Below are 27,161 nucleotides of genomic sequence, written 5' to 3'. Positions count from 1 at the left end.
ATTCAGAGTTCCAAGAGTCAGCAAAGAGAAATTACAACCTGCAAAATTAAAATACTGAGCAATAACTACAGATTACATATATCATATACAGACAATTGCTCATCAACAGCACGCAAGTCCCAAACTCTTGTCAACACAACAATTTCTGAATATTTCAGTGAACTTCTACGGAAAAACTAAGTTACATAAAGTGAGTCATCACTTGCACATAAATCAACATGAACACCAAAAAGCATAGTCTGCAAAGAGTTAGAAGATAGCTTTAATTTCATAATCTCTTCTTACATACATATATTTAAGGCACAATCCAAAACCTTAAAACATTAACCATAGAATCTTTACTACTATCAACGATATTACTGCCTTGTGACAGTTGCCCTAGTGACAATGAAATGTGGAACACATCTTCCCTAAAAACGATCAAGGAAAGAAAACAGAACTTCACAAAACTTCTTTAAAACAGTCTTAACTAGACACAAAAACTCAAGGCTGTTCTCTCCACATATCAGGGAGCAGGCTAGCATGAAAGCAACTCTGCACACAATATATATAAAACTTGCATGAAAATGGCACATAATGTTTATACAAAATAAAACCTTAAATCACACCACTGTGATTTTTGTTCCATAAAACAAACATATTATTTCAGCATAATATAAGCAGAAAAGAAAGAATGACCTGTCACTCATGGATTGCTGAGAGGAGTATACAGAATCCTGAGCAGATGGTACATAAGCTCGATATTTATTTTGGGGGGGGATTTATTACCTACTATTTTTGAACTGAAGATATATACAATATTATCTTTTAAAATGTAATTGCTTTAGGAGAAACAGGTCATTACATATTTAGTTTTGGAGAAAAAAAGATGCTTTAAAGCAAACACATGAAAATAGTAGCTTTTTTAAGAAAAGCTCAATGCTCCATTTAGTCATTTCCACCACACAACTTGAGTAGGATTTTCCGGTAGTCTCCTGAAGTATCACCCTGGAAAGAAACCCAGAAAATGAAAAGTTGAAAACTTACGCTTTGAAATAGAGGAAAAAGAAGTTTAAGCATCCTAAACATAACATTAATGACCAAAAGAGATGAAGCCAGGGCTGAAAGAAAGCAGGTGTTAACCTCTTAAAAAAAAAAAGAGAAGAAAAAAATAAGAAGTTAAAAAGCCTGCTAATTAGAAATCACTCTAATACAAGTACACAGTAAAATCTGCTCCTTCCGTAACTGGAATCAAAAGTGTCCATAGAGAATATATTTCTTTAGCAAACTGAATTTGGTATACAAATTCAACTACTTACCTGGGAATACTTCAATAAAAAAAATCTCACTGGAAAGCTGTCTTCCAGCAAAAGGTATGAAAATACGGAAAAATTAATACAGAAGTCCTTTTCCTTGCAGTCAATGGGGATATTTTTCCAGGGGCAGTGAGTTAAAGTTTACTCTTTATTATGTTCAAACATTAAAAACAATGCCCTGATATCAAAAGATCTAAGTGGTTTTTTTCCCCACAATTAGAGAGCATCTCTTTCATGTTGTGGGCAGAGAAAGTCAGTATGGATGCACACACAAACATGCAATTAATCACAAAAGGCCCTGCTAGCTGAGTTTTGCCCGGTGCTCTTACGAGTAAAAAGTGTTCCCCGGGAGCTGCTCATTAACTAGTTTTGGTTGATGAGGATTGCCAATCCTTTTCACAGAACAGTTTCAGCTAGTGCATTTATCTCATCCTTCAAGTATGACTGAAAGCTGTTTTGTCCAGATCAAAATTATTACAATAGTGACAAAGAGACACTTCAAAGATCAGGATAAATCACGTGCATGCGTAAAGCACAGTCCGCAAAATATAAAACATTCCTGTTTATATAGGCACCGAAAGGAAAGCACTACTGTCCACTTACAAAAAAAGGAAAAAAGAGAGAAGAACTAAGAACTTCATTTCCAAGGATGTTTTCGGCTCTTTTTACAGAAATAAGAAGTGGAGTTTACATATACATAACTGTGCACATGCATGCCCCATACGCACTGAAACCAAGTTTTGAATAAGTTCAGCCCATTAAATGGGTATGGCCTGTTCCTGTTGCTGAATAACTGTTCAGCAATCATTAAAATTAAAATTATTTTAATGCCAGATCAAAAGAGAAGGGGCGGGGGGGGGGGGGGGGGGGAGAGACACATACAGCTTTTCCACCAATGTCTCACTGTTTTTTGCTCACATATTGGTGGCTACAGGGCCTGTAACTACTGTAGTAGTGGCACGTCTTCACTCCAGAGTTACATACTTGGAAAAAGCTTCTGCTAGGTGATCCTCTGTGGCACATGGGCAGAAAGACCATATAGTTGCTGGCGGAAGACTCACATCAAGACTTTTTGGTGCACACTATCCTTGACTGTCTTTGCAGGATTCCTTCCAAACACCACCAACTTGCAGCCCATCAGTGTCAACAGCAGAAGGAATAAATAGGGGCTTATCAGATTTGGCACCTTCATTACAAGGTAAATGAAAGTGGCAACACTCACTCTCCTCCAGCTCTTATTACCCTCCCCATTGGCCAGGCACACTCTTGACTGTTGCTACAGCTGTTAACAGCAGTAGTAGGAAGCTGAAGTTTAGTCTATTTCCAAAATCTTATACTTCCAAGAGAAAGAGGAGGCAATCTTTTAAAAGCATATTAGGAGCTTTACACTCTTTAAACACACACGAGGTAGAGCACCAGTGTTACTCAGCTGGAGGACTAAATGGTTTCTACAAGATGATATACAGAGATTGGGACAGAGACCAGATTAAAACCAGGTCTCTGAAACCCCTCTGGACCAATTTCCCTTTCCTTCCTTGTCTGTTGGCTTCCTTCCCATCTCTAGCTCGTCTAGCCCCCACGCAAAAGCAAGTGCTGTCTGTTCTCTGGCACTTCAGCCTCCACTCTCCTGACAAATGCAGCAAACCAAACACAGCCAGCTACACTCAGTGCAGTTAATAGCTATTCAGCGTAAGGATCCATGTTCTACTAGCAGAAAGGATGTCACGGCAGGGAAGGTAAAATCTCCAAGTCTTACAGTGATATCTGTGTAGAGGGATCTGCCATACATCCGCTTGTATTCTGCACGTATGTCCAGCAGGTCAACCTCGCTGCGTGATACCATGATTCGAATCAGAGTTCTGTCTTTTGTTCCCGCTCCCTGAAACAAACAAAACAACAACATAATGTATTAATAATGTGTGGAAATGCTGGATGATACAGCACCAGTAAAAAAAATAAAATACATCATCACCCCACAAACGGCCATTTAGTAGCATAATCCCGTTGACTTCAATAAGCTTGAACAGAATTTGGCCTATCATGCTTTAATAAATTAAATTTACTGGTAGGACACTAACAGTCATTCCTCTGCACAAGAACAGTTAGGAAAAAAAAAAAGCGGGGGGTTGTCAGAGGGACATGCGGTCAGGAAAGTTTGGTGAGTTTAACGACCTATTTATTTATTTCAGCTATACCTCCCTACATCAATTTCAAAGAGTCTTAAGCATACTTGTGTTCTACCAAGTGAAGACTTTCTTTGTTTAAGGTATGGTTGTATGTATCTCTTTGTTAAGTGGATCAAATTAGCTAGATTTTTCCAGCCTTTCATAATAGTGACTGCATCTTGTTTACCTGCCCACTGAAAAATGTAGTACCTTCAGCTGAACAATTCATTCCAATCAGCTGTACAAACATTTTTAAGAAAAAAGGCACTATAAGTTTATGTATCTTGTCACAGGCACCTACCTTCATAGCGTTGTGTAATCTCTCTGCAAAAAAAGCCGGCGTGTTCTTGAGACACTTAACTGCAAAAGGAAACGGTATTACAGAAATCAGGTATTCCTCCTCAATCAGAAATAAGAGTCATTTTTTGAGCTTACCCTAGATAGTCACATGCTTTAATTTTACATAAACACATGCTTGATACAATGCAGCTTCCACGCCTTCAGTTAGTCACCGAAATGATTTTTAATCCAAGGAGTAGCTCCAATAAAGTTAAAGAACCTATTACACTTCATGGCTCAGAGCAAACTTTTCCATCACTAGAAACCATCTAGCATGAAGCAGCCATAATAAATCTGTAAAGTCTAATGACCAGATTCTTGCTTATGAAGGGAAAAGAGGGGGTGGGGAGAGGGCAGAAGGCTTGAAGGAACACACAGTTAGTGGCACTCCTGGCTTTTTCCTAATTTAAGAATTTTTAGGCCATGCATCTGCAAGGTATGACAAATTCAAGTCCTGCCCTAATACAAGTTGGGCAGTCACCTATAACAGAAATCTCACCCTTATTTTAAAGTTAGTTACTCTTTTTTCTTTTTAGCCACAAAGTTCACCAAGACTCCTAAAAAATTCTTGACATGCTTATTTAGTAATGACTGGACTTTATATTTAATTAGCACTGTTCTTTAGAAATCTGAAAAAGCAAAATCTAAATCAAATTACTGTCATGTTAATCAGGATAATGAAAGAATTCTCCATCACTCATCAGAATTAAAATCCATATATTGATCCTATGTTGGTTACATGTAAACAATCATGCAATCTGTGGCAAACTACACAGGAAACAAACCACACCTGACTTATATTTTATAGCACAAAAAGCTATCAAAAGCAATCACATAAAAACAATACAGAACAAGAGGGGTAATCCTAAATACATATTTCACAGCAACACACATTCTATATAGGAAAAAGTACTTTTCTGAATAGGAAAATGTAGATGAGAGATAGTTCACCACGCACAATCGTCAATGATACGTATAATACAATTCAAAAACAAATGACAAATGAAATGCATGTTTCTTTACCACTGTATTTAGCTAAAACAACACACTTGCATTTTAAGATGTTTGAAGATGTTATTGTAAGTTACCAGTTGTACAATCCAGAAAGCTTTAAAGAAAGCAAAATTAAATATTTTCAATTAGAAAACCTTTTTTTCCTGAAAATAAGGTTCACAGAACAAATGATTTGTCAAAACTTGATTGACTGATATAGATATATATGTGTATATACATATAAATAAAAAAACAAAGCAAAATCTGTTCAATAAAGGAGTTATTCAGTGAATATTAATGACAATTCTTGCTCAAAAGGCTATTGACTTGTTTGCAAGCTACAGTCCCAATTCTGAATCGGTACCTACATGGAGACCTGTGAAGTGACTGCAAAGCTCCATGAAGTCAAAGGACTTCCAAACTCTGACAGTACAGTTTCTTTACTAAGGCCACCTTTTTCTACAAACACTGGGAAATATTTCTTTTCCCTAAGTTTGGTTTTCTAACAATACCTTTTGAGGTGACAAACTCTGAATCCTGGAAAAGGTCTGCAAATGTACCACACCAACAGAGCTGGACCCAGTTTGGGTCACTAAAAGGCCACTATAGTGACAGCTCGGCCAAGTAGCATAAGAACAATAGTTACATAGTTCACATATGCACAAGACAGGAGTGAAAAAAAAATGAGGCTTTTAAAATTGATTCCTATTTTGCAAGATTTTGTTAGGAACTTCCATGAAAAAAATCTGTTGCAGTTGAGCCAAATGTCCTCTCCCATCTTGTTTCCACGTGATGCAACATACATTTTTCCTATTTATTTTGGTAGGAGATTTTTTGGATTTGGGGGTTTGTTTGGGGTTTGGGGTTCTTTTCGTTACATCACTTTTCTAGTCACTACCATATTCAAAACCCAAGAACAACACTTTTAAAGCAGCAGCTCTAAATACCACAGTAAATTCACAGTAATAAACAGAAAAGGAAATGGAGATGTAAAGAAGCAGTCTTGTCTAAGAGACGAGAGACAAAAGACGACAGAGAGAAAGAGGTCCACAATTTTATCTAGAATAGAACATTCCAAATAAAACTACTGCACGACAACTTGAGGCCTTGTCCCAACCTCATGGAAACTAATGACTACGTCCCAAGGGACAATAGTAGACTTGAGGTTAGATTCCTTACTCTTCGGAGGCACTTAAAAACAAAGATTTAACAAAGCTGTAACCACAGGAAATGTGGAAAAAATAACCCCTTTGCAATCAAATTTAAGTTTTTCTTTCTACTAAAAAGCGGCAGAGGTAACTAATTAGAGCATTAATGCCTGTATTTTGCTTGATTTCCAAAGCTGTCCCAAATATTCCATTCTCACTGACTCAGCAGTTGGTACAAGTTCTCATCACTTTTTAAAACAACGCCAAGTACAGTCAATAATTCTCTCCCTGCTTTAACACGTGAAATTTAAATTCTGCAGCTGCCTGAAGCAAAAGCTTCATCTGTCATTTTGAGGTGAACGAAGTGCCCTGCTTTACTAACCACAAGTGAGTTCACAGAAAGCTCAACATAAAAAGCAGAAAACTGGAATTATTACTAAGAAGAACATCCTTAGCTGGAGTCACAGATGCCACCATCTCAGCCAGTTGTAGTGGAATACCAGGAATGAACTTGCTACGACAACACATACCTACTGCCAGCATGCCCTTTTCCAGGTCTCCAGACATTTCACGACATATGCTTTTTTCAATGTCCCGGTTACACATCCTCTGGTACTCGCTGAAGACTGTTGATGGAAGAGAAAGATTTCAGGAGCCAGCCTCACAAAAAGAGGTGGCACTGGTGCATGCTGGATGGCTTCATTTGAATCACACTTCTCAACTTGATGCTACAGTACACTTACACAAGTTTTAACGTCTCAAAGGCTAATACTATGTTATCAACCATATTGTTCCATTTTCATGTCATCATGCTCCTTCTAGCTTGTCTAGTTCTGTCCTTATTTTTAAAGGGCTAGACGAAGAAACCACTGTAAGGGAAATAGTGAAAATTCTTCTAGGAAAGCTTTGGGTGTCAATAAAATTTAAGAAAACATTCAGGTTCTTACATCTACCCCCCCCCCCATATAAGTGCCTTTCCTCTCCATATAAGTGCCTCAATATGTAGCACATTTCAAAAGTTCTATGTAGTTACTAAAACATTTCCACCACTATAGACTGATGTAACACCTAATCACTAGCAATTAAAAGGAGAAGGGAAGGATTGCAAGAGTCTTGTGCACATCCAAGCATGCAAAATTGAAACAATTCTAGTTTTGCAATTCTTTTATCAGAGAAACATTTGAACACGTATGACCTCTACGTGCTCTGATATTTAAGAAAGATGATCATAATGTGCAGCTCTTGTGTACCCTTTCCTGCAGCAGAATTCATCCTGCTTTTCATTGAGGTATCATTACACTGATTTTACAGATGGGGGAAATTCAGGCACAGAGCGGTGTTGTACATTTTTATCATTAAACACAACAGAATCAAGTTACTGTTTATGTTGAGGACACCATTACCTGCTCTGAGGTGGGCTCTGCTTCTTGCGCACAGAATGGCATTAAATTTGGATTCATCAGTTCCTAGACGGTTCTCTCCAGCTGCATATAGCTCCTAAACACAGGAGGGAATTCACACTTCATTACTCAGAAAAGCAGTCAGGCTGACAAGCTGAGTTACAGATCTGCTTCCTTACAGCCTCTCCTCCTTCTATACTTACTTCTCAGTCCATGTACTGCTGGAAAACAGGAGCAAGCAATAAATAGCAACTAGTTCTCACCTTCCTACAACATGCTATGCTTGCAGTCTTCCTAGCTTATTGATGCACAAGTGCTCAAACACAAGAGCTCCAGATTACTAAGCGGGGGGGAATTGTTTAAAAAGTACCTGAAAACTGTTCTTCCTAACAGGGCTTACGTAACTTTTTTTTTCTACACCTGTAGGTATGTTCTGGTCTTTTGGCTATGGCATACTATGTAGAAAGCTAATTACATTACTATTTATATGACAGTAATGTGCTGAAACAATCCAGGGTTTTCTCTTTGCTATGTGGTGAAACGGAACACACAAAAAAGTAATGGGGCAAGAGTTACTAGGTACAACTGCCTTATTTGCTGCAAAAATCCAGAGTTCCTTAAATAACAGGCAAAGGCTAATGCAGGTGTTGAATAGATTAAAATTTAATCCACACACGTATCACCTCAAATCTCTTTGGATCATTCCCTTAATAAGCAGCACAATGGAGTCACCCAACACCCGGAAAAGCCAGAGAGCTGACAGAATGAGAGATAAAAAAAACCCCTACGGACTCTATTCTCAAGAGCTTCATCTCTATAATGGAGCTACATGGCTCTAATGCTCTGTCAGGGCTTTTCATATCATTTCCATGCACTGAAACATAAGCACTACCTCAGGAGAAGTCACAAGGTGTCCAAAACTAAGAGTAAGTAGAAACCACACAGTCAAATTTCAGTGTATTGAGTTGACTATACTTAGAAACGATGAAGAATTTCTACTGACCTGCACATCTTTTTGGACAAGAGACATGTCAACAGTTGTACTTGCATCTCTGTTTCCCTGAAAGAATTTGAAGATACAAAAGTGTTACTGGTAGGCTTCTTTAAAACAAAACAAAACAAAACAAAACAAAACAACCACCCCCCCCCAAAAAAAATCCAAAACCCAACACACCCTACAAACACACACACACAAAAAACAAATTCCAAAATCCTGGCATGCAAGTACCTGAGAGAGTGAAATTAAAAGCCTCTGAAAGTGTCCAGACGTGTCACTTTTTATTGCTTCCTCCAGAGTTTTCTTAAATTCTGGAAGACAGACACAGTCATGAATCATCATACACCCCCATTCACTTCCTAAATTCATATTGTCAGTCAGTGATTAAGGAAGAAAATTTTGATGGAACTGTAACAAATCTAACCTGCTTTATAGACCCTGCTGAGTTCCTGAATATGCTCATTACTGCGAGAAGCTAAGATTTCAATGAGACAATTTTCATCTGTGCCAACGCCCTAAAACAAAGCATAAGGAGAAATCACACTCTTCAGATTCTCATCTTACTTCCACAACCTAGTATAAAAGAAATGTAATACAATTATACAACAAAATACAATTCAGAATATAATCTTGTTATAGGAGAAATCAAAGCAAGTAGTTTAAATGCTACTTATAACACATTTCCAAGACACAGATATGTATTAAAGCTACACATTGAACAGATAATTAAAATAATTACGAAAGCAAAATTTCATTTTAAAATGTCATCCTTCACACCAGATTTTAGGCATTTTAAGAATCAGTTTTTTCTAGCATTAAAGATGAATTTGTTAATTCTAACAGGTAATTTTCACTAACTAATAGATAGCAGTTGCAATTACAATACAGCTAATATTATTTCATCCTCCTAGCTACTTTAAAATTGCAGCCAAAGAACATGTAAATATACATACTGACTCAGTAATGGAAATATTTATTTCACCTTCATTTAAACACTGTCTGGACATACCAATGTTTGACCTGTTTTTATTTTAAAAACCTAAATGTTTATAAAATAGTCTGCTGTAAAGAGAAAGTACACAATACTTCCATAATATTTTAGAAAAGGTTCAGCATGGGCTAAGAAAATACACTTTTGAGGTGGGGGAAAAGATAATAAGAAGGTACATCCTGCCTAAAATCTTTATGAACCTAGTTTTCTGAACTATTCTTGACCACTGAGTGTAAAGTCACTGGAATGTCTAAGTTGAGTGGTTTTATCATCAGTTCCATCACAGCTCAAAGCAAAAACCCAGAAACAAAGGCGCCCCATGCAGTACCTGGCTTAGAAGAGAGCCGCCTCAGTGGCTTACTCAAGACTACTTAATAAGTGAACTGCAGAGACCGTTAGAACTCAGTTTCTGCCTTTTTTTGTGTATTTATTTATTAATACATTTTTGTTACAACAGACCTATGGGAATTGCATTTCTCAATTTTACTATCATATATCTCTAAGAAATGGGGTACAGATCACTCAAACAGTGGGTTGAATATCTGGACAGAGAGGAATGAATGTAAGTTCAAGCTTTTAAATGACTACCAAAAATTTTATCAGCTCAAAATATTTCCTCTATCTTATAAATTTCTATCTCCTACACAAACCTTTATAGCTTCCTTGATTTCATAAGCATCAAACATGACAGGTGTCTTCATCATTGCTAAGATTGTCCTCTCAAAGTTACCTGATAGCTCAGACTTGAGATCCTTGATCAAATCCTAATGAGAAGTAAAAACAAGGAAAAAATGCATAAAGACCAAAACTGACAAACGTGAGCACCAAAATTGTGGCGTTTAATTAGAATTCTTTATGTGTAAGCATCAATAATATATCTTCAAAGTAAAGCTATTCCACTTAACAATACTAAAACCAGTATAACATACCATGTACATCTAGGCAGTTAAGGTCCAATTAAATAGACTGCACAGACCACAGAGTCAAAGTAACCATTTAGCAGAGAAACTGCTTTATACGCTTCATCTGAAACACTGCATGCAAAAGTCAAGAGTGGGTAAAAGCAGAACCCTAAACAGGCTATGACTTGTGGACCATCTTCCCCTTAAGCACCTTCCAATCTTTTTTTCCAAACACTAAGTCTTCTGACTTCCAGTGAAGGAAAGTAGGCTCTTATTTCTTCTTCCTTTTGTTCTCATGATGCATTTACCTTTCCATAAGCTGTTTTGAAGGACAGGATGATCTGCTGCCGTTGCTTGTTTGAACGACTTCCAAGACAATCGATAATAGCCTGCTCATCAGTTCCTGTACATGCACACAGACATCACAGAATGAGCATGCACGTCATGTGAGGACTCAGCTTTCTGTTTCCATTTGATCCCATCTCCTCTAAACCCAACCGAAGGACATGCATGCCCAATTCATCTACAGTACCTCCTCTTGTGTATGATCACAGAACTTCAAGCTCTACTCCCAATCACAAACACAGTAAGAATACAAAAAAAAACCCCACCAAACCCCAAAACCAAATACCAAACTCATGATGTTGTTTATGCCTACATGAACTTCCAATAATTCTTCTGATAACCAAGGTCAACCACACGTGAAATAGCCCACTCAGTACACATGTAACAATAGAGAAAGATCAGTGCTGAATCAAAGCTGCAATTCTACTTTTAACTGAAATGTAAATCCACAGACTGCTCACCAAATCCCTTCATGGCCTTCCTTAAGACTTCTGCATCCTTCAGAGGGTCAAATCCTGGTGCATCGGTGACCGTGCCTCGGTTTCCATGCTAAAATCAGACCAAGTTGAATGGCGTATTAGTGTTAATCAGTAAAAGACTGTGTTTTACTACTTAGGAAACACTGTTACTAATTTTCTTTTTGTTAGAAAAGTAACAGAGAAAACTCAAAAAAACCCCACCTTACACAATTTTTTCATTTCTATACCCAAATTATGAGAAAATGGAAGGTCAAGAAGGTTCACTGATATTAAATCTGCTGTCCAATTAATTAAGGTTTGATGAAACTGTATATACAACTGGCAATACTTTGTTAAGTTAGGAAAGGCAAATTTCATTAAATCCGAATTCACGTCAAATCTTTCTTCTTGGATAATGTCGTAAAACAGCATTTGTTTCAAGTCATATGAGCCCATATTGCTTGCATTTGGAAAGGATCCATCTCTCTCTTCAGTCAAACTTCTTTTCATGACTTTCTTTTCAACTTTAGGGTCTGTTTACACTTACATACACAAAGAAAATGTAGTGAAACATATACATCGTCACATCTCAAAACAAAAGCACTGAATGCTCTTACTGTTACAGGAGAGACCGTAGGCCCTGTAGTTCCTGGATAAGAGGGCATAGAAGGATTCACAGCCGGGCCTGGTGGATAATTTGGCATGGGCTGCTGCCCTGGGTAAGTTGCTGGTGGTTGTCCTGGATAGCTCATAGGCTGCTGACCAGGCGGTGGTGTGGGCTGGCCTGGCACAGTGCCACCTGGGTATCCTGGGTAAGCTGGCATTCCTAATGGTGGATTTCCTCCAGATGGAGGATACCCTCCGTAAGAGGGCTGTTGTCCTGATGGAGGTTGCCCAAAGCCACCTGGAGGGACTGGGGGATAACCCCCAGGTGTTGAAGGATATATGCCTTGTGGTACGTTTGTCCCTCCAAAGGTCCCTGCCAGGCTGGATGCCTGCAACGACAGCCAATAAGGCAAGAGACAGGAAGGTGTACAAACGGTTGAGTTTCAATAACGTGCTTAATACAATACAACCTCCCTCCCCACCAACACAGATAGGTGGTTCTGCATCCGCAAAAGAACTTTGTAATAATCACGCCTTACTAGCAAGCAAGATGGAAAAAAACCTGTATTCACTTGACTCTTGCTTTACTATAATCATCAGCTGCCATACATCAGGAAGCAGAACCAACAGACACATACCCGCCACTGCATCCAGCATCACACACCACTCACACAGAAGAGCGCCAATAGCCCCACACCTCTTATTCTAAAAACTTATGCTAATTAATCCCAGCAACACAAAACTATGTTTATCCCTTCTCTGTCCATGGCTGCCTTACATGACCACAGCATCATCTGAGTGCAGGGATTTACTATGAGCAACCTCTGGCTGTTTTATGATGCACTAGATGCATTAGTAGTTTACAACTAGGAAGAGTTCCTGGACTACACTTGGAAAGACATCTGCAGAAACTGCCACAAAGATACTCCACTCCACACACAATATCATCTTCCCACGTGACACACTCGGACCCTCTTCTACAGAGGAACCAGAAGAACTGACATTTGATGATTGCAGTGTTCTCAGAAGCTAGTTGCTGTGGATATTGCTATGTTCACCCTAGATAGTTTATTGCTCATTTTGACTGCTGGCTGCCAAATCACTTCATTTAACCATTGCCTCAGAAAGGCATCTATAATGCAAATATCTTCCTACAAACTGTGCATTCATTATGCAGCATAACAGATTTCTGAAGACTAAGTTGTCAGAAGTGTCACTCACTTCTACTCTATGCAAAAAAAAAAAAGTCACATTGGAAACGTGTGCATTTTCTTCAATCAACGTAAAAGGTTTTTACTGCCATCTGTTAAACATCAGTGCTTGTAAGAGACAGCTGATTCCATATTCTTTTCAGGGATGAGTCATTGATACCTGAAATTGCACAGCCTTGTTCCTTATTCAGACTGGCCAAAATCCAGGTAACAGGCAAAATCTGGACTGTGTTTGCCAATGTGAATATATTAACAGTGGCTACTCAGTATCAACAGTCTGTCCCCCTATTCCTCCGCACAGCAAAAGCCAAGTTATATTACTTTTACGTCCATGACTTTTGAAGTTAGGCTCTTAAATCAACATTTAACTAGTGGTCTGCTTTCCTAAAATAAGGAATAGCTTGCAGTAACTGTGTTCTTCAATAGGTGATATTGAATGCTCAACACCTAAATAGACTAGACATAAAGGCACAGAACTCAAGTGATAAACTTCCCAGTGGCAATGCCAGAAACACATCTTTGCACTTAAGGAAGTCACAGTAAAACACATTAAATGAAAGCGAACTCACCATTCCGGCCATGTGGTTGGGATTGAACTGATTGGCATAGCCAGCCACATTTTCTAGACCAATTGGAGGCGGATTTGAAGGTGGATAGGCAGCACCACCCCAAGGACTGCTACCTGAAATCAAACACAGCTGTGCTGAAACAAGAAACTACACCTTTTTAAACTTACTCCTTACATTTCTAATGTAATGTCTGTTCAACATTAGCAGTTTGGGAGAAGGAAAACCAGCTAAAGAGGGGTAGCAGTGCAATTATGATATAAAGAGAAGCCTCACTGGGTATTTCTCATCTCATTAGTTATCGTTGAATCTATAAATTCTCATTTAAAACAACTCTAAACATATTTGAAGGTTAACACTCAAGAGGTAATATGGTAAACATCATATTTTGACTAGAGAGTAGTTTCTCTTAAACTACAAAGTTGCCTGGGTATTCCAGTAGGAAGATATTATTAATTCCTTTTAGGCTGCTAATTTGAGAGATGTCTACAGAGCATGACACAGTACATTCACAGCTACCTGAGTCACAAAGCTTGGCTGCACACAGCAGTACAGTCTTGTCTGCATAGCAGTCTAACTAAGCCAGAATATTCTGCTGAGAAACAGGATTTATCCTCCCAGGCTAGTCTGGCTTCTCACCGTACACCCGCTTCCCCTTCCCCAGTTAGCTTGCCTAACTCCACATTTTCACCATACCCATAGGATTCCAGTCCTTTCTTTCTACCAACAATACTAACAACTGTAAAGTTCATTACCAACAACTATAAAGTTCACCCTGATACCAAGCAGCAGTTACATCTCATCAGCTTTATATTATTATAGTTGATATCCTTTTTAACAGCCCTCTCCGTTCCATATACAACCATCTGCCTAAGAACAGTGAATTAGGGATAATATCATAATTAAAGCCCTAATTTTTTGTGGGATATGGTTTTAAATTGTGTGACTGATTTCTCCCCATACTCATTTTTCTCACCAGCTGCCTTCAAGACTCAGTACTGACAGGACACTGTTCCTTGACATTTATTGATTTTGGTCAAATTATGACCATCTCCTAGTGCTGCGTGCTTCGAGATGAATGAAAACGGAACTTATAGGAGCACAGGGTAGAGCACTCATTATATAAATCAGAATCCCCAGCCAAGATAAAATAGGACTTAACAAGAGAGCACAGAAAGCTTCAGTGAGTCAAGAAAACCCTCCGCGGTCTTGTTCTTCATCCGTGCCACCTTTCCACTTCAGAGAGGACCACCACTGCCATTTAATGTTTACTTAATCTAAACAACTTACCTGGGGCTGCTGGTGGATATCCACCCACTGGAGGATAGCCAGGGTAACTCATTGCAAAGATCTGAAAAGTATGTGTGATACAGTTATTTTCTGTAATGCTTCACTAACCATACCACATAAAATTAACAGGCAACATGTTTGCAGTAGCCATTTACCAAAATTTAGACATAAACTGCACAAGTCGCACAGGCTTTTCCCTGGGAAACCTCTTCCCATTTCCTTTTGCTGGACCAATAAACATGTTCAGATATCTAAGCAGTTGCAGAGTCACTCCTCAGACTATTTTTCTTACTCGTTTCAGTTACTACTTAGTGCTCACTTTGTCTATTATGTTACTTGATGTATTACTTGAAAATGCTTACTTTATTGCACTATTAAAGTCTCCAGAAGTTTGCAACCTATACAGAACAGTCTTATTAATCAAGAGTAGAAAAATCATCTGACAAACAAGCCACTTCTTCAAATAAGTAATTGTATGAGAAGTGTTAGAAGGCATTTAAATGCAAACATCCGCAAAAGTGCAAGGTCAGAGTAAGAAGCGGAAAGGATACACTTCATGCTTACAGCATTGCCATAAAATATGAAAGGTTTACTGAAAGGGTAAGATCACTAGAACAAATTGGATCTCTCAAAGTTGATAGTGCCTCTGTCAGCACAGAAGTGCACAAAGTCGTTAGCTGTCCAAAACGGAAGTGGAGGTCAAAAAGGAAGGACAGCTAAACGAAGGACAAAAGGAAGATTATTTTCTAGAATACAGAAAGCCTTATTTTAAACAGAACAACTATCAGGAAGAATGGTAAAAGTAACTCAAGTTGCTTTTTCCAGATGATGAAAACATCCACAATCAGTCTTAACTTTGTCAAGGTTATTTTTAGTGACAATTCCCAGTCTATTTTTAAACTACTGTGCAAACAGCATCCCTTTCCTTTCTTTCCCCTCAAGCACTGCCTTTTGCATCTGGCTTGTTTTGCCGTGTTTTGGATTTCAGCTGTGGAGTTTTGTTTTGGGTTTGGTTTGGGGGGGTGTGCTGGTTTTTGTGGGATTGTTTTCATTTTGCATAATCACATTAACTTCCCTTTCTGGTTTGCATGGCTCTTTTGCATAGCAACAGTGGAATGGAAAAACACTTTTTTTTTTCTTTTTTAAGGAAAATACAATTAGGAAATCTTCAATTTATTTAAAAAACTGTTCGGACTTCATACTGCATGCACTTATTTAAATTTAAATAGAGAGAAATGAACTAGCAGAAATTACAATGAACAGAGCAGGCTAAAAGTTAGAACCCTATCTTACCTCTACTCCAGCGTGTAAAGTGTCTAAGAGACTCAACAAATAAGCGAACGCAGTTTCTCAGCACTAGAAAAAGCCTGTTTACCAGTAAATCTATAAGGGATGCCTTTAACTGGAAAAAAATTATTTCTGTGCATGCAAATTTAAGTACTGCCCTTCCATTTGTGCCATTTGTTCATTCTCCATCCGCCCTAAGAACAGAAGTGTGAGGTGAGGTCAGCCAGGGGTATAACCATTACCCCCTTTTCCTCTTCCGATGGGTGTAATAGAGTTAACAATTCACCCAGCTCCACACATGAGGAAACCAAGCAGGACACACAGCTGGGAAACTTGCTGACATTTTACAGAATCAGGCTTTAAATCAGTAAACTGTCAATCACAAATGGCTAGATTTAAACCTCAAGAAAGGTCTGGAGAAGTCAAAGCCACCCACAACCATCATGGCCCAATTCTGCATATTCAATTGTAAGAACAGACCATTGACTAGCTAACATGATACCGTTCATAACCAGATTGTATCTGAAGGGTAAAGGCTCACAGAAATTTTTACATCATATCAGATGCTTACAAGATACTCCCCATAACATGGTAAATGTTTTTCCCACATTCCCTTCAGCCTTGGTTTCCAATGAGATCTTTCACTGCAGTGTGATCCAGGAGTTCTGGAATAACTTAAATATCAAGGCTACTACAGCTGAAAAGACAACAAGCTTTTGATTATACAAGCACTTCTCTACGTGACTAAGCTCTATGTAATTTTTCATTTCATATGCAAACACAGTGCATAAGACCTACAGCACCAAATCCTGCATACAATTACTGTGCCATATACGCAAGGGGGCACAAACTCCACACACAGCAGTCATCCGGGAGATCAAGTTTATTTCTCCAGGCATGTCCAATGCATATCCTACGCTAAGATTTGGTTCCTACCTGTCCCTTTTTAATGCTAGAAGCTAAACCTTGGAAGGTCTCTAATGGTCATCCCTGCAGTTCAGCAAAATAATGGATTTTTACTGTTGAATATTCACTGATGCTAAATAGAGACCATAAAGGTATGGCAGCAGCTGCATTGGGTCTTTTTCAACGCTCTAGAGAGACTGTGTTCCAGCCTGAACATCTTCAAAATGCCACCGCATTTCACTGCAGCTTTAGAGAACTTGATAAAGCTGAACATTTTAATAAAGTAGATGCAAATTCAGGTTATAAAACCCATCCAAAGAGCACTTGCAAGATATTGCTATCCCAAGGGAATCATAACTGCTGGAGGCAATGACTGCTGTTACCCAAACAAGGACTGTTAAGACCCCAAGCTCATGAGGCCAAAAAGCAAAATTTCAACATTTCTTGTTAGAGCTGAACGCAAAACGTGTATTCTCCTCCTCTGCTGGAAAAAGAGCAGGCAGCGTCCTCCCTCCTGGCGCTTCGCCATGCTCCTAACAGCCTGCACACAGGCATGTTTGATTGCTGGAGGGAGCTGCCAGGCCCCAGCCACACGTTGGGACGGCATACACGGCAGCAGGGGAGCCACACAGCCTGCTGCCTGCGCTGCCCACGCTGCCAGCTCCGCTCAACCGCTGCCTCCGGGCAGGTACGGGCACATGAAGTGGAGAGAGGCCAGGAAAAAAAAAAAAAAAAAAAAAAAAAAAAAAGAAAGAAAGAAAGAAAGAAGGCAGCCTGGCACTTCAGAGCCTCTCTACATCAGTAATTGGCTTTACATAATAAAACATAGCCATGGTACTAAAATAAAAAAGAACAATTATTACTCAAGCCACTCAAAAACCAAACAAAAAACCCACAACCCAGATTCTTAGCATGCATAATGCTTATTAGTCAACACGTACATTTTTTATATACAATCACAGCATTGAAATGAATTTTTTTCTTCATGTGCAACCATATTTATTTATTTATAGCTTCATGTGTAAATACAATAATGACAGGATACTCAAAAAAAAAATGGTAAGATGCCTTTTCAATAAAGCTTTAGGTACAAATTTAAGGCAAAAAGGCTTTGGGGTTTTTTTGTGGTAGAGGGTGAGGAGCAATGGGATAGGCATTGTTTTTCTTAGCCGGGTTGTTTGCTTGCTTTTAATCCTCTGTAGAACATTCCTTTCAAATTGAAAAAAAATTAAAAGAGCCTTTTGGCAATTAAAGCTGAGGTTGGGAAATAATGGCTAACTTCATTAGCAATCTGAAAAAATGTTACTCTCCCTCTTTCTCTCTCTCTATAAATGTTCCACTTGCTTATTTTGAACACGGCATTTATCCAGGACTTTTCCAAGGGGAATTTTTCCCACACTGATTTAATTCCAGGCAAACTAGATCCACAAACACAGCGACTTCTCACGTTCAAAAACTTCCCTGATCACCACCTTTTCCATACTTCATCAAGTCTCTGTTGGCCATTTCTCTAACTTAGCAAATATTTACCCTCTAAGTTAACTTTCCCAACTATTCCCACAACCTTGTCTCCATTTCATCTTCTAAGCCCATCTTCCCAAATTTCTTCTGCTACATCCTCAACATCTTACTAAAATTGTGAGTGATGAGCGGCACTTGCCCGCTGACAATAAAGTGGTGACATAGGCCAGGGAACAGAAGATGCAGAAGTCCACCCTGCTATACAAATATTGTGTGGGAGGATACAGGAACAGCAAGGTCTGTGTTTGCTCAGCCATAAAGGAAGTCGTGCGTAAGAGGAAGAAAAAAATCCAAATAACCAAGCCACACACAGAAAGAGGGAGTGCCTTGAAGAAAATACAGAACCAATACTGTTAAGGTCCTCTCCGGGTTCCCAGTGTTCACCTTGGAGGTCCACCTCAAAACTCTAAATAAAGATCTGAGGTTTTACTCCTGCAGTGGACATCACTATCTCGCTTCACATTGCGAGCCATGAACCATTCAGGCTCTTGAGCATTTTCCTGCTGCTTTGGCAAAGCTAAGAGGAAACAGACTTGTTCATAGGAGATTAAATCTGTGATATACTTTCAATGGGAATCTTGAAAATATGCTCTTCTAAGCCACAGCACAGCAGAAAAGGACTACAACTGGAGATATTTATAATAAAAATACAAATTACACAATGATGGCAGAAGTAAATAATAAAATTTTAAGGCTGCCAGAAAACTTCTGTTTCAAGGTGCAACAGAACTAAGCTCAGCAACTGCATTCACGCCCGTTCCTGGAATTGATTTAGTGGTTGCTGTTCAGGCTCCAGCTATGCCAAGGTCCAATAATTTGAGGGCAAAAAAGGATGAAAAGACCATGGCCTATGTTTGTTCAGAATAATTTGTTTAATTATGCCTGTTTCCCAGGGAACACTGAGTAAAGTTAAACTCTTGGCCTTTACTCCTCCTCCAGATTAATTACCAGGATGTAGCACAAAAGGCTGCCTAAAGCTATAAATTACAAAACCTGCTCCGAGACTGATCCCTGATTGTGAAACCAGCAGAACGGAATTTATCACCTTACAATATCCTGTGGATTTTCATCCGAGGTGAACTGAGACATCCACCGCTGTGCTTTTGCAAGACAAGGACAAGCCACAGTCAGCATCGTACTAGCTAACTGCTATTTTACCAGCCTGAGCAAGATTTATCTTTGACTTATGCACTGCAGCACAGAAGTTGTTCCCTCCTGTACCAGGTGTAATATTTTTCACCCTGACAGATAAAAAGCCCTGCAATTTGGTTTTCCATTAAGTCTTCTGCATATGTGACTCCCTGTCTAGCCTTCCTTTCACTATGAAAAAACTAATTTAGTAGAATGTGTTCCCCTTCCAACAGGGCTTAATGTAGCTGAGTTCATGCCAGCCAAAACTCAGGAAACCTCTTTTACACAGAAATTATCACTCATAGTTTGTCTTTAGGAACTTTTACTGGTCTTATCCAAAAAAGTGTATTTAAAGAGTACTAACACATCATCCATTTCCTACAAAAAGATGTTTCCTTAAAAAAAAAAAAAAAAACAACAAAAACCAACCCACAGCTCTGAATAGATGGTGAAACAAAAACAAATTCAAATAAGGGGGCTTTTTAAAACTATCCATTTTAACTGCTTCCTAGTGTTACGAGTCAGGACCACTGCCAGTTTTGATGATCCTTCTAATTCAGTATCATCATCATTATTATTACAGAAATACTTTATTGGAAGATAGCTTAGGATTTTTTGACCTGCTGGGGTAAGCAGGGGGCAGGAAGGGGGGAAGCACCAGAAAGGTAGCACTGACAAGACTTAGTCAAAATAAGGTAGAGCAGAAGAGATGCTATGTCCAACAAGGAACAGCTGAATGGGAAGATGGACCCATAAGCCACAACCGAGCTGTAAAAACGTTAAATAACAACATTCATGTAACTGATAATTTTCAGTGACAGAAGCATAAACCATGACATTACAGCCACACCACTGCAGGAGATGCTAACACGAGGTGATTGCGTCATGGATTCTAGACAAAAGTGCAAATATTCGCACTGCAGTTCCGAAACCTCTAGCAATGAGAGGTTAAATTGTAATCACTGCTCATAATTTAAATTGCATACAAGATAGCCCACTTCCAATATTTTATATTGTTAAACACTACTTGAAGAGTAATTTCAACAGCATTAGAAACACTCCACACAACAGAGAAATGCATGAGAACATATGACCAAAATAAGATTCTCCAAGACAGTGAAACAACTGCTTTGATGGTACCTGCACCAGTACAAATGTTGTATTTCATAGAATATCTTAGGTTAGAACGGACCTCTGAGATCATCTGGTCCACAAGGAATTTCCTAGATAACTCGCTCTGACCTACAACGAGTACCTTTATTGCCTGGTTTTGTTGGCTAGTGAGAAAACAAAACCAAACAAAAATGACACCACATTTAGCTAAGACCTCAGAAGCCTGCAAAGGATAATTCTGATGTAACAGGCAACTCAGCCACTTCATGACAAAGTTCTTTAAACACCTAGTAACAATAACCAGCATCTGCCGTGCCACAGGAGCAAATAGGGACCAAAAGCTCCAATAACCAACTCCCTTGTCTGCTTCACCAGACAGGCTCGTCCCAGCTTGAGCATGCTCTCCTCTCACTGGTACACCTCCTTGACAACTCAACTCAAGACCTACATCCTTCACAGAGGATCAAAATTTGAAAGGGCAAGTAGGCCAACCTCATATTCTAGCTGCAAGCAGAACTGGGTCTGCTGGAGATGGCAACGTAACACCATTCACGAGCACTGAACCACAGAGACGGCAAGTGGGTGAACAGAAAGAAACATACTTCTGTGCTTGGTTTTATGGACCTTTGTCTTATGGGTCCAAACAGCAGACGACAGGGGAGAAGGAAAAAGGTAGTATAACGTTACCACTCAGTGGCAGCATTTCATCGTCGTGAAGATCCTGCTTATGTAGCTAAACATTTATTCCCCCAGCATACAGTTTCACTCAGCATCTGTGACTTTTCTGGGAAGATCACAGACCTCTTTGGGTTTATGTATGAGTCCCTACGTATATACTCAAGGCAACAAAACCCAAAGAACTTAAATGAGCTGCATGGACTCTCAAGATCCACATGCAGCAAAAACACGAGTTAATTCCAGGAGGTCAACTTCACTTTGGCTTCCTACTGTGTCCTGATCCAAGTATTTCCTTTTGTAGCACACTCTTGCAATGTTCTCTTTGGAATATTAACAATACAGACAGTCAAAACATATATGACAACATAGATAAAGGCACTTTCCTAACAACACAACAAGCAAGAAATAATACCAAAATACGTTTATGAGATGTTTGAAGAAATAATAGAACAAGGTTGTTCTATTTCAAACTCATAACTTGTCATATAAAATAATTTGTTGCAAAAAACAGTCATGCTATACATAGTCTGAATTACATTCTCAACTGACTAATGCCTCAGGGATTTATACTTATCTATTTTAAGTTCTACCATGCTAGAACAAACTTTTACATCATCAGTGCAAGTGAGAATAGGTAAATACCAATTACTCCATTTCACAAAGTACACTCTGTGTGGGAAATCCTACAGAACTAAAGCAATAATGTTCAGTACTCTAAAACAGTTACTAGAAAAATACTAAATTGTTCATTTCATGCCACCGATTTTTAATGAGCTGCTGTGCCAGAGCCTGAAGCGCAGAGCCAGGGAGTGGCCCCGCTGCAAAAGCAGAGGGCTCCAGCATTGCCCAGCCCTGTGAGGCAACAGGAACAAAAGGACGATGAAAGTTTTCCATTAGGTCCTCTGCCAGTACTTCCTACATTTACATTGTTCGGGCTGCAGAAGCAGCCAAATAACACCAAGCTGGTCAAGTGACAACTCCACAAAGAAAGGCACACTTACAGGACCTGCATGGGACCTTAGTTAAAAGCTGTATGGATGTACCCTACGCTGTGCACAAAACCTCTGTGCTCTGCACCAGGCTGACAGCCTTGGGACTCGCCAGGTGAAAAACAGGTAAATACGAGTGTGCAAATACATTAACATTTTCTTAAAGGTGACGGCTTTCATGCTTTCTAGACAGTGAAGGGCTTACACACACAGCTGTCCAGCAACACTAGGAAGATTATCACTCGTTGGTGAGCAAATGGATGCATTTTGTTCATTCCTGACTATAAAGAATTACTGATTTTCAGCTGACTGATTAATTCTTTCCAGGAATTGACTTACTCAAGAAAGAACCAATTTAACATAGAAACTAGAAAGCCAGGTATTTCACAATAACCATAAACAAGCAGAGTTAAAAGAAAGCAGGACTATGGCCTTCAAATCTAGTCTGCGCATAGGACCAGCAAACTTTAGTCCTTAAGGCTTATTACTGAAAAAGAAGTATTTTTTCCCCCTAAATCCTAACATTTGTAAGATACGTTTATTCTCCTAGCTAACAGAAAACTGAGTATTTTCAAAACACTGTCAAGTGCAGCAAATAACCAGTTATTTGGACTATAGATAGGTGCAATGTTTACAGAATGAGAGCAGTTTTCCAAACTTGAAGTTGTTCTCTCTAGCAACAATAAAAGGGATATTCACACTGTCTGCTTTAGGCAACTTAAGCACCTAATTTAGAGCAACTTGCTAGGCCAAAGTCAGAAATCTAACACGCTTTTTTACCCAAGTGAGACGTCTTTGGGAAAGTGAATTAGATGCATAAATTAATCACAGCGAGTATCGCTTCACATGCATATTGACTGAATGGCTATAGTAAGGTTTAGCACAAACAGAGGCCTTGCGAAGACTTGAAACTCATTTGGATCTTCAATATAAGAGTAATTTGGTTGACAGTTCTTAAGCCTGCCAGAAGCTGGGATCCAAAAGTCTGAATCGGAGGCTCACCTCTCGTAATGATGAAATGAATACTAATGAATGGCTCCAAAGAAGGAAGGAAACTGTGAAGTCCAGTGCTTCCTCAAGACAACAGCTGAGCTAAAGCTAGAACAGAGTGACCTACTGGTGACACTTTCCCAACGCCCTCAAAAAAAAAAAAAACCCCAAAAAACCCACCCACCCACACTTTGTAGTGGGGGGGGGGGGGAGATTTTAACCTTCCCTGTTACCAAATAAGACAGTATCTTCTCTCTCAAACAGACCACAGCACAAGGAAAAACGGAAGCAATGCCTGGGAAGGATTTCTTTCCATTTCTTTGTGTATCTTAGAAAAGAATATTGCTACCAATTGGACAGCACAGTGACGCTCTGCACGGTACAGGGAACAGCCAGGTAGCGGGACTGTGTGGGGTTGTGTTTGTTTTAAAAAAAAAAAAACCAAAACACATGAAGCCTATTGAGTCTAAGTTCCCACAATCTAATGATTAGCACTGGTCCACACTCAGCACCTGTGACAGCTGAACGGTATGGATACAATTTCACACATACACACAAAAAACCAGCTGCTAAGTGTAGGCAGGATTGGCTGCCTAGTCATCACAAGCACATAATAAAACTGTCTCTTAGAAGGACACCAGCAAGCCCCGACTCTGACCCATAACTGACTCCAGGCTTGCCCCAGCCAAGATCTAACCTCCTATCAAGATTTTGTAGTGAGCTCTGATAAAATCTGGAACAAACATGGAGCAACAATAGAAGTAATACACTGTAAATACTTACTGTTGCCCTTTGGCTTACTTATCTACCACTTTCAGTACTGCATTACATTCTTCCCAGCTTGGGGAACTGCCTGAAGGAAATTCAGCATTTACATCAAACACACCTGCTTTCAAATGAACTGGCAACAGCAAAAGTGAACGGACCACCACAGCTTCCGTGCATGACAACAGCTCAAGTTTCACACGAGTGAGTGTTGCTCACAGGAGCGTAAACATGCAGCCTTTTTTCTTCTTTTTTTAAAAAGGCTTTTGCTACCTTCTTCAAAAGCAACCCAAAACAAAAGTCACTACATACAGCTGACAAGTTTCTGTCCTTATTTCCAATAGTTTATATAATACAATTTTTATATATATCCAATAAGAAACATATATTTCAAGGTAGCAGACATGAATATATGAAACAAACAAAAGAAATTACATGGGTGCTGTTACTCAGTTGTATACTTAGCTCAAGGGAAGCCTCCAACTGCAATTTGAAGCTGACAGAGAAGTTTCTATGGATGATTACACAGAGCCTTGGCTAAAAATAAATTAAACTTTCGTTTTGTTAAAAAGGCCTGCTATTTCTGTAGCCACCATTAAACCATCTGTTCTTTTTGATTACATCCCTGCTTTCACTACAGCTTCTTTTTTTTAATTCCTAGATTGCTATCACAGAACTAAGATAGGCTCTATCTTAGCTCTGATTAATGCAATGTTACTGAACAGACCCTCTGGATGCTCCATCTTCTGAAACTTGCTAAAGGTCTAGGAAACAGAATCTCCTGTAGCCTTCAAACCAGACAGACTTCCTGGCTTGACTTTCTGTAGTAGATCGGATTATGTGTTTAAGTTATCTAACACTACAGCCTTTACAATGTTTTTTCTTTAATATACTGTATTGACTCCATAAAACAGCTCCATCCCACTATGGTTTTGTTCTTTTAGTGACTTTTGACATTTCACAGAATTTCCAGTCTGACAATTCAAAACTTCCAGGGACTACAGAGAACAAGCTAAAGAAGTGACATAGCATATGAATGAGTGTGATGACTACTCCAGAAATTTTAAGTCCAGATTCACAGAGATGTTTTGGCTCCTAACCTCATACTGAGGTCAGGCAAGAAAAAGGTACATAAATATCATTGTTGACATAGACGTAAAACCATTAGGCCCTTCAAAATCTTGCTGAATCTGTATTATATATGGTACACCGTATTATATATAGCGCTTTGGGGGCAGGGGTGGGAAGAAGTCACAAGAGTAGCTACAGAGGCACTTTCAGGAAGAAAAAATTCAGCAGAAATGCAGTGGGGACCAGGTCACAGGAGAAACTGGAAGCAATGCTTGCTGCAAGTTATCTGCGGCATCAGTGGGAGGAGAGTGGTCCGCATGACTCTTACAGCAGCTCTAAACCCAGGAAATTATAGAAATAGCCAAGCTGTGGGGAAAGCATTCATGCACTCAAGCTTTATAGCAGCCATACACTAGCACTGGTTTTGTACCGTTTCTGACGTTACCGTCCGTGCTCCACTAGAGCACTGACTCACTCAACAGAAAATACTGTGTGCTGGGGGGGGGTGTCAGGGAATGAGCCCCCCACCTCCTACAGCAGCCAGGCTTTTAGATGCATAAAAACCTACTAACTAGCTCCTTCATCAAAACACATTGCACTAGCACTTCTGCCTCTTGTCAGTCTGTTTTCTCTCCATACCTTCACCTCAGTCTTTCTGCCCCAATGCATCTGTCCCCATTTTTGGCTGAGCTACTTTCCATGCCTCTGCCACTCCCTTCTCTTCTGAAAGGAAGTCTTCTCTTCTCCCTCAACTGTTCCTCCTTATCAGGAAGAGGCTTCCAGGAACTACCATTAGCCTGATAAACAAGCAAAAAATATCCCAAGAAGATACTTCCCACTGCCCAGTCCCTCTTCTCCAGAAACAGGATGGGGACAGGGAAGAACTCTGCTTTTCTGAATATTGAGATGTTTATGCTGTTTTCTGTCTTACACAAGGTAGAGGAAGAGTTTAAGAGTTTCTGTTTTAAGACACTTTAAGTACATGTAGTGTAAAAAAAAAAAAGGCCAAGTACATTACAAGCAGTTTGTAGAAAGGGATATTTGGTTAAAAAAGGCATTATGTAACGGCTCTGACGACTACCATCTTAGGCTTCTTTCTCTTCTTAACCATACACGTCAAAATCAAAAGTTCAAGATAAGCTGCAGATACAGGCAGAGCACCAAGCTGCAACTTCAAGAGCAAAACACTCATTTTCCTCTGAAACCACCTCATTTGCCTATGAAACAAGAGCAGCTTTCTACTAACCGCGGAGCTGCTGCGGGCCCCGACCTCCCCCTACACCAGCCCCCGGGCCGCTGTCACCCCGGGCCCCCCGGGCCGCTGTCTGTCACCCCGAGTGCGCCACGGCTCCTGCCGCCCCGTCCAGGGGGACGCGAGTTCCCCCGGCGACACCAGCCCGGCCCGGCCCGGCCCGCAGCACAGGGTGGCACTCGCCCCTCTCCCCCCTGCCGCCCCATCCAGGGGGACGCGAGTTCCCCCGCCACCCCGGCGACACCAGCCCGGCCCGGCCCGGCCCGCAGCACAGGGTGGCACTCGCCCCTCCCGTCCCGTCCCGTCCCGTCCCGCCGCGGGGGTCGCTCCTACCGTGGGTCCTCGGGAGCCGCTGCGGCCGCCGCCCCTCCTGACGGCTCGGTGGCGCTGCGAGGCGGTGGCGCGGCGGGAGCGGCAGGAGGAGGAGCCTCTGCGGCCGCGGCTCCTTCCGCCCGCCCCGCCGCCGGACTCGGTGCGAGGGAGGGCCGGGGAAATGCCGGCCCAGGCCGCGCGGTGGAAAACATGACGGCTGCGGCGGGGCCCGGGGCGGGCAGCACCGCCCGCTGCGGCAGCTGTCCCGGCCGGAGGGGAAGCGCCGCCGCGGCCCAGGCCCGGCGCCGCGGCCGGGAGGGAGGCGGCGTTCCTCGGCGACCCGCCTTGGCGGGGCCTGTGGGGCAGCGGTCAGCGGCCTGCGCCGTCCGGGGGAGGCCTTCGGCAGGGCCGCCTCGGTGGCTGCTGGCTGGAAACAAGTT

The 27,161-nt window shown here is 40.5% G+C and overlaps 1 protein-coding gene across 1 annotated transcript; it reads right to left on the bottom strand.

Annotated features, from left to right (window-relative positions):
• Nucleotides 1–240: 240 nt before the first annotated feature.
• Nucleotides 241–26,792, bottom strand: ANXA11 (annexin A11). Its single transcript, XM_050898812.1, has 15 exons — nucleotides 26,743–26,792; nucleotides 14,707–14,767; nucleotides 13,420–13,532; nucleotides 11,651–12,028; nucleotides 11,037–11,124; nucleotides 10,539–10,633; nucleotides 9,979–10,092; nucleotides 8,762–8,852; nucleotides 8,569–8,648; nucleotides 8,344–8,400; nucleotides 7,344–7,437; nucleotides 6,471–6,566; nucleotides 3,762–3,820; nucleotides 3,052–3,174; nucleotides 241–987 (listed from the first exon to the last, which is right to left on the bottom strand). Exons 2-15 carry the CDS (start codon nucleotides 14,756–14,758, stop codon nucleotides 928–930), a joined length of 1,500 nt encoding a protein of 499 aa, XP_050754769.1. The 5' UTR covers nucleotides 14,759–14,767; nucleotides 26,743–26,792; the 3' UTR covers nucleotides 241–927.
• Nucleotides 26,793–27,161: the final 369 nt, after the last annotated feature.

Source organism: Gymnogyps californianus, chromosome 6, assembly GCF_018139145.2.
Source record: "Gymnogyps californianus isolate 813 chromosome 6, ASM1813914v2, whole genome shotgun sequence".
In the NCBI taxonomy this organism is placed as follows: domain Eukaryota; kingdom Metazoa; phylum Chordata; class Aves; order Accipitriformes; family Cathartidae; genus Gymnogyps; species Gymnogyps californianus.
This window is presented reverse-complemented; position numbering and strand designations above follow the sequence as displayed.